Source organism: Limulus polyphemus, unplaced genomic scaffold (assembly GCF_000517525.1).
Source record: "Limulus polyphemus unplaced genomic scaffold, Limulus_polyphemus-2.1.2 Scaffold1708, whole genome shotgun sequence".
NCBI lineage: Eukaryota > Metazoa > Arthropoda > Merostomata > Xiphosura > Limulidae > Limulus > Limulus polyphemus.
The window spans coordinates 1-8,801 of record NW_013667318.1 but is presented as its reverse complement, the minus strand read 5'-3'; the positions used below and the strand labels follow the sequence as shown (position 1 = coordinate 8,801).

Below are 8,801 nucleotides of genomic sequence, written 5' to 3'. Positions count from 1 at the left end.
CTCTAAAAAAAGCGTGTTCTAGATTTAATGCTCAATTTAATAGCAAAATAGGTCAACAATGAACGGTAAATATAAATGGAAACTAAACAATGCATATTGATTCAAAAACGTACAATAATTATATTTTGTTATATAAAACGGGCTGAACGTAACTAAGTTATTTCAGCAAACAATATGCTAAGAATTATCTGTTGTTTAATAACTAAGTGGAGTTAGAATAATCTTTTAACAATCTTGGAAGTGTGAGAGTCTAAAAGTGATAGAAGAATTCGCTTTCCACCAATCTCTATTTATAATAAAATAGTATTTTCTTCTCTACCAATATTTAACAATCAGCCACGTTTCTACCTCGTGCTACCTTCTTTCAAGGTCAGTGGCACAGCGGTATGCTAGAATCCGGGTTTCGATACCCGTGGTGGGCAGAGCACAGACAGCCCATTGTGTGGCTTTGCGCTTAATTACAAACAAACAAACAAATCTTTCAAGGTATCCAATATTCCCTAATCCTGTCTACTAATACCTTGTATCATTTAGGTATCCACTGTTCCTTAATCCTGCCTACTAATATCTAATATCAGCTGAGGATCCAGTCTAGTGATGTGAAGTGAGTATCCACTATATACTTATCCAGTTTACTAATATGAAATATCTACTATACTACTTTAGTTTACTATTAGCAGGTGAATATCCACTATGTACTAATCTGGTCTATTAATGTCATGTGAATATCCACTGTAAGCCAAGCCAGCCTACTAATATGAGGTGAATATCTACTATTCTAATTCAGTTTACTAATAGCAGGTGAATATCCTCTGTATACTAATCCAGTCTACTAATAGCAGGTGATTATCCTCTGTATACTAATCCAGTTTATTAACACGAAGTGAGTATCTATTATACTAATCCAGTCTATTAACAACAGGTGAATATCCACAATGTACTAATCCAATTTACTAATATCAGGAGACTATCCACTATATAATAGCCCAATTTACTAATACTAGGTAAGTATCCACTATATAGTAATATAGTTTCCTAATATGAGGCGTGTATCCACCATGTACTAATCTAGTCTTCTAGTATCTGCAATGAGGTGAGTATACACTATATACAAGCCCAATTTACTAATACCAGGTAAGTATCCACTATATAGTAGCCCAATTTACTAATACCAGGTAAGTATCCACTATATACAAGCCCAATTTACTAATACCAGGTAAGTATTCACTATATACTAGCCCAATTTACTAATACCAGGTAAGTATTCACTATATACTAGCCCAATTTACTAATACCAGGTAAGTATTCACTATATACTAGCCCAATTTACTAATACCAGGTAAGTATCCACTATATAGTAGCCCAATTTACTAATACTAGGTAAGTATCCACTATATAGTAGCCCAATTTACTAATACTAGGTAAGTATCCACTATATAGTAACCCAGTTTAGCAATACCAGGTAAGTATCCACTATGTAGTAACCCAGTTTACTAATATCAGGCAAGTATGACTATGTAGTAACCCAGTTACTAATATAAGGTGAATATCCGCTTTGTACTAATTCAGTCTACTAATACATAGTATCAACTGAGAATATAGTATGTGCTAACCATTAATAAAGAAGTGAATATTACGTGCCTAATAACCTCTAACATACTTACTTTTAGGAATCACGTAACATTTTCCTGCCTGCTATTCCGTTTCTTCTGTCTTCTAGCCTCTAACAGTCACGTGTTTTTCATGTCTTAAAAACCTCCAGCAACCACGTACTTTTTTTCCTGCTTAGTAACAGCTAGCAGATGCATAAATCTTTCTGCCTAGTAAAGTCTAGCTACCACGCAAGTTTCTCCCGTTTTCTAACCACTAACAATCATACAAGTCTCTAATACCTAATAATCTCTAGCATGTAAATATCTCATACCTAATAATCTCTAGCATGTAAATATCTCATACCTAATAATCTCTAGCATGTAAATATCTCATACCTAATAATCTCTAGCAATAATGTAAATCTCTCATACCTAATAATCTCTAGCAATAATGTAAATCTCTCATACCTAATAATCTCTAGCAATAATGTAAATCTCTCATACCTAATAATCTTTAGCAATAATGTAAATCTCTCATACCTAATAATCTTTAGCAACAATGTAAATCTCTCATACCTAATAATCTCTAGCAATAATGTAAATCTCTCATACCTAATAACCTCTAGCAGTCATGTAAGTTCTTCTTATCAATATTATCCAGCAATCTCGTGTCTCTGAGTTTTATCTACAAATGATTACTTAAATGTTTGCTGTCTATCTATCTTTTACCAACTCGATTAATTTCCACTGTCTAATAACGCTTTAAATTGAGATGATCAAACAGGTTTCCCTTGGGCTTTATGCTAAACTATGATAGTCTATGTCTCTACTAATGACATAAGCTTTCCTGTTTGTTAACTTTTAACAATAAATTATGTCTCCGGTATGTACTAGCTAATGAAGTAAATATCTGATGTCTACTAACATTACATAACCAAATGTGTCTCCGGTATGTATTAGCTTCTACTAATGAAGTAAATATCTGATGTCTACTAACATTACATAACCAAATGTGTCTCCGGTATGTATTAGCCTCTACTAATGAAGTAAATATCTGATGTCTACTAACATTACATAATCAAATATGTCTCCGGTATGTATTAGTCTCTACTAATGAAGTAAATCTCCAATGTCTACTAACATTACATAATCAAATGTGTCTCCGGTATGTATTAGTCTCTACTAATGAAGTAAATCTCCAATGTCTACTAATATTACATAATCAAATGTGTCTCCGGTATGTATTAGTTTCTATTAATGAAGTAAATATCCGATATCTACTAACATTACATAATCAAATGTGTCTCCGGTATGTATTAGTCTCTACTAATGAAGTAAATATCCGATGTCTACTAACATTACATAATCAAATGTATCTCTGGTATGTATTAGTCTCTACTAATGAAGTAAATATCCGATATCTACTAACATTACATAATCAAATGTGTCTCCGGTATGTATTAGCCTCTACTAATGAAGTAAATCTCCGATGTCTACTAACATTACATAATCAAATGTATCTCCGGTATGTATTAGCCTCTACTAATGAAGTAAATATCTGATGTCTACTAACATTGCACAATCAAATGTGTCTCCGGTATGTATTTGCCCCTACTAATGAAGTAAATATTCGATGTCTACTAACATTACATAATCAAATGTATCTCCGGTATGCATTAGCCTCTAGTAATGAAGTAAATATCCGATGTCTACATAATCAAATGTGTCTCCGGTATGTATCTCCGGTATGCATTAGCCTCTAGTAATGAAGTAAATATCCGATGTCTACATAATCAAATGTGTCTCCGGTATGTATTAGCCTTTACTTACCAAGTAAGTTTCCAATAATTAACATTTAATAATCACTTTTAGGATAGGTAAGTCTCTTCTGCGTCCTAATATCGAAAAGTCAAATGAATCTTCCGTATTTGTTATCGAATAATTAGGTTACTCTCTGATTTTTACTAATCTCATTTAATATGTATATTAGTTCTGTGTACTAACGCCTAAAAAGTAACACGACAATACACTTCCGCTACAAGTCACTCCTACGACTATTTGTTTATAGTTTAAACCTAAAAATATATCAAACCGTGGAAGCAAGAAATAAGTCAGTATTCAATAGTGTGAGATATTTCTTGCAGTGACTAGATTCTGGTAAGTTTCCACCATAGTTTCCAATTGACGAATTACATCTTCGTAAACTTGGTAGGGGGAGGGGGGTGATTTTCAGCTGCAATCCTTAAATATCGGCAATTCTCATTTCCTGCATACCCAAAGTTTTAATTTAGATGTTAGCGAGAGGGTGTATTACATTAAGATTGAATCATTTATAGAAGAAGGCCTAGAATATATAGATTGTTCTAAATTTGACGTCAAGAAATTAAGTAAGTTCGGGGAGTATCGAGAGAAGAGAGTAGATTATAAATATGAGAATTACTGATGCATTGAGTCAGTTTAGTTTTCAGTTGGTAATGCCAGTCATTCAGTGAAGTGTTTGTAAAATTGTACAGTTTATGTGTACGTTAGTCATAGTACCATTAGTGACTAAATCTGCTCAGTGTAAAAACGGTATTTACGATTTTATACCTTAAGAAATAAATATACCAATATGTCATCGTTACGTAGACTAGTCTTAGCCTTATTTCCAAGTGCTCGATGTTTTTGTTGTTTTTTACTTCATTTCTGCCAAATGATATAAATTGAGATTTCGCGTCTAAGTGCACCCAGTTTCCATATTTTACTCTCAACGCCAGATTTTCCCTCAACTTTGCCTTTGTCCCTAGTCGGTACTGCTGTTATTATGGTTTGATTTGAATAAAATCCAGGTTAAAATGGGGTATCCTGCCTTCTAAATTAGAGTCTATTATAAATTACTTCAAGAATTCATAGAAAGGAAAACCAAATAGACTGGAAAATGGGTAAAGTTACACGTAGATTGGATTGACTAGGAAGTGAACACCATCAGCCCATGTTCCCTTTGTAGCTTTGGAATCATGATAGAATAGTCTGAGAAAACTACGCAAAAACTAATAATGCCTTGGATGCATTTCACTGAGGAATGCATAGTATCCTGAGAATGGTCACTCGACGATCTGGAAGATAATTAACAGTGTTGTAACGTTGTTCTTTCGTTGGGCTGGTTTTTTAAATTATTTGGTGGGCAAGAACATAGATCGCCTGAAATACAAGATGGGCGCCCTTTGAAATCAGTCATTATTGTTTGTGGATTCAATCTCGGATTGACCCGATTCATGGCTTCAAGCACCCGATCACAGATTACCCTCTCACGGCAGCAGGCTGGATGCTGTCAATACTCTCTATATGAGTAGAGTACATTTCAGGCTCCCCTCACACGGCAGCAGGCTGGATGCTGTCAATACTCTCTATATGAGTAGAGTACATCTCAGGCTCCCCTCTCACGGCAGCAGGCTGGATGCTGTCAATACTCTCTATATGAGTAGAGTACATTTCAAGCTCCCCTCTCACGGCAGCAGGCTGGATGCTGTCAATACTCTCTATATGAGTAGAGTACATCTCAGGCTTCCCTCTCACGGCAGCAGGCTGGATGCTGTTAATACTCTCTATATGAGTAGAGTACATCTCAGGCTCCCCTCTCACGGCAGCAGGCTGGATGCTGTTAATATTCTCTATATGAGTAGAGTACATCTCAGGCTCCCCTCTCACGGCAGTCAGGCTGGATGCTGTTAATACTCTCTATATGAGTAGAGTACATTTCAGGCTTCCCTCTCACGGCAGCAGGCTGGATGCTGTCAATACTCTCTATATGAGTACAGTACATCTCAGGCTCCCCAGGGGAGCCTGAAATGTACTCTACTCATATAGAGAATATTAACAGCATCCAGCCTGCTGCCGTGAGAACTCACGGCAGCAGGCTGGATGCTGTCAATATTCTCTATATGAGTACATATGATCGAATAGAGACAGTGCTGGATTGAAGGCCCCAGCAGCAATTCGCTTGATTGCTCCAAGATCAAATTTTGATCAATGCTAAAAAAAAAATCATTATTCTGTCTGGACCATGGCCCCTGTCCAATAGCAGGAATTTTTCCTATGTGACCTGATGCAGCCTCGTACTGCTATACTCAAAGAGAGTGAGAAAAACAGTGAAAGTATTTGGATTTGGAAGCGCGCCATTTCTCTGATAACCTTTTAATAAAACTAAGACTTATGATCCGGTTCCGTAATTTACAGTATTTTGTTTGAAGTGATGAAATAATTGAAAAAAATTTCCTGAAAGAACTGTACTTTCTAGACTTTTGTCTGCAAAAGATTAAAATACATTTTGAAAAGTTTGGCTTCGTTTGAAGTTCACGCAAAGCTACACGAGGATTATCTGCGCTAGATGGCCCTAAGACTAGAGGGAAGGCAGCTAGTCATCACCACCCACCGCCAACTCTTGGGCTACTCTTTTACTAGCGAATAGTTGGATTGACCGTCACATAATAACGCCCCCACGGCTAAAAGGTCTAGTATGTTTGGTGGGACGGGGGGATTCGAACCCGCGACTCTCAGATCGCGAGTCAAGCGCCCTAGCCACCTGGCCATGTCGGGTCTTTTAAAAAGTTCAAACATTATCCGAAAAACTAGGTAAGGAGCGAATGTGGAAGAAGCTAAGTGTCAGAATAATGAATGGTTCCGAGAGTGGATTGTCTCAGGATTTAATTACCGGAGCGAATTTTCGTGTATTCATTTCATCATAATGGGGTGTTTGCTGTGAACTAATCGTTAACAATCAGGTATGCCTTCGCTAGCTGTTATTCTCTAACTATTTAGGTTTGTTTCTGCTCTTCACTAACCTCTGACAATCAGCTGAGTCTCTGCTTTCTCTGAACCAAGGCTGTTATTCACGAGACAAGTGTATCTCCCTCCGTCTTCTACTCTAATGTCTCTTATCCTCAGGATTCCATCCACTAGAAAAGACCTCTCTCTACTGCTCACAGACTTCAGTTTCACCCCATCGTGTCTGTACCAAACGTACGAAGGGACGGGGTAACCCTCTGCTGCACAAGGAAGCTCTGCTGTTTCGCCTTGCTTTACCACCAGGCGCCGCCTGATATCTATAATCTTTGGTGCCATGACGCTAGGTTCTAAAAAACAAAACAAAAACAGAAGAAAAACAAGATATAGCAATATGATTCTCAATCGCATTCAGTTTTTCTCGGTTATACGTTGTTTTCTTACTAAAAAAAATATATAACAAAATGTAAGTTTGTTAAAAAACAATGCAAGAAAATTAAAAACATACAATAACTTGCCTGTTACCACAAGTTGACCCTTGGTTTTGCTAGTGTAAACCTCTTGAGTCAGCCTATGTCGAGTCTGACACTGATACCAATTCTGGTTGTCAGAGGGCGTCACTCGTCTGATATATAGTTTACCCGTTGGAAAGACACTGTATCGACCTGTTTATAGAGTAATTGTACAGTTATTGGATGTCCAGCCAAGCGAGGTTAATTCTATTAAGCGCGTGGGTGCATCCTAGCTTTAGGTATAAGTCTATAATCTCCAGGACTTTGTATTCTTTCTTTTCTCCTTGTTTAACTATTCATGAGAAGTAAATGTTTAGAAGCGAGTTTGATGTAGAAATACCTGTTTCGTTGAAATCTGTTCACCAAACATGCGTCTTCTCGTTAAGCAGTCGTTTAATGTTGTATAAACAGTTTCTCAGTAGTTAAATATAAAATGTTATCAGACACCTTACTCAATCACACAATGGAATTTAGAAATGGTGTAAAAGAAAGCGACTATTTTATATACCTTCGTGTAACTAATTTCTTATAGTTGTATATTCAAATGCCTCTCATAAAAAAGTATGTTCCAGAACATTCATGAACTGTTAGTGTTTAGTAAAGAGAATAATCCCAGTAGCAGCAATATATATTATTGTTACAGTATATCTAGCTATTCGCTTTAAGGCTATAAGAATATGAAATCCTTTTCATGTTATATAAAACAGAAACAACTTGCAATAGTTGTCTACTGTCAGAGCGACAACAATATGTGACAATAAAGCATTTACTATAGAGTTCGTATTGTTGTCTACTGTCAGAGCGACAACAATATGTGACAATAAAGCATTTACTATAGAGTTCGTATTGATATTTTTACATACAAGGAACTCAAGATCTTAATGAAAACTACAGTAGTTACACACAACACACACACTTAGAAAAAAAACTAACTTCACCTTCAGTGGTCGTTGGATGTATCACGACAGATCCATCCTGCAGCCATGACGTCACTGTTACATAATCTCGTACAAAATCAGGAATGTAACATTCGAGTACAGCAGTGTTGCCTTTGACCACGTATTTCTTGTAAACTTCAACAACGTAGCTTTGAAGCACAACTAATGTACCAAAAAGAATTTATATTTTATCTTAATTACAGACAACGCTAGTTATAATGTTTTAAAATAACGTCAACTTACGTTACAATACTTAACACACAGTTTTTCACATTTTTATACTCCAACAACAGTCAATACACATTATAATTTTCAACAACTAGCAGCGGGCATATTAATATCTTTATTATGATAGTACTTCTTTAACTACAGGATTTATAGGATAATACAAAATAGTTCTAATGGCAGACGCCGAAATCTATAAAACCACTTGTTTTAGGCTTAACATTAGTTAAGCCTTTACTGAGTACGGCCTATATTCGATAAAGAGATAAATTAGTATTGTCACTTGTGTACGATTTTTGCTTTACTTTAGTTAGGGCTAAACTTTACCGTACTTAATACTATCAACAAGTAAAGAAAAACTTTTCAAAAAAGGAAGTAAATGTAGGGATGATTAATACCAATCATTCAAAAACAATGCAAACTCGATAGTAAGGATGACATTTTCATCATCCCTACATAATAGAACAGGCAAGAATTAACATATAGCAATATATATATAACTATTCAATCACAATTGAGTTTAATTTACCGTAGTTTTGTCTATTAACATTCTACTACACTGTGTGCCTGTGCATACTATGTAGGGATGATGCAAGTACCATCTTTACTATCTTATTTTTGTGTGTTTTTTTAAGGATTGATATTAGCCATCTCTACATTTACTTCTTTTGTTGAAAAGGTTTTTTCTTTAATTGTTCACTTGTTTTTTTTTAACGCAGTGTTTCAATAGACACAGGAAGGTTGTATTTATAATCAAGTTTTAAATATGATAA

The 8,801-nt window shown here is 35.6% G+C and overlaps 1 protein-coding gene across 1 annotated transcript in view; it reads right to left on the bottom strand.

Moving 5' to 3' along the window:
* Positions 1–7,965, bottom strand: part of LOC106464642 (Down syndrome cell adhesion molecule-like protein Dscam2) — a gene marked incomplete at its 5' end in the record, with an annotated part of 78,554 nt that extends 70,589 nt beyond the window's left edge. Inside the window, 3 exons of the mRNA XM_022392388.1 lie at positions 6,413–6,703; positions 6,872–7,018; positions 7,804–7,965. Coding sequence (XP_022248096.1) covers positions 6,413–6,703; positions 6,872–7,018; positions 7,804–7,965 — 600 coding nt within the window. The remainder of the gene's footprint in view (positions 1–6,412; positions 6,704–6,871; positions 7,019–7,803) is intronic.
* Between the last annotated feature and the right edge of the window lie 836 nt (positions 7,966–8,801).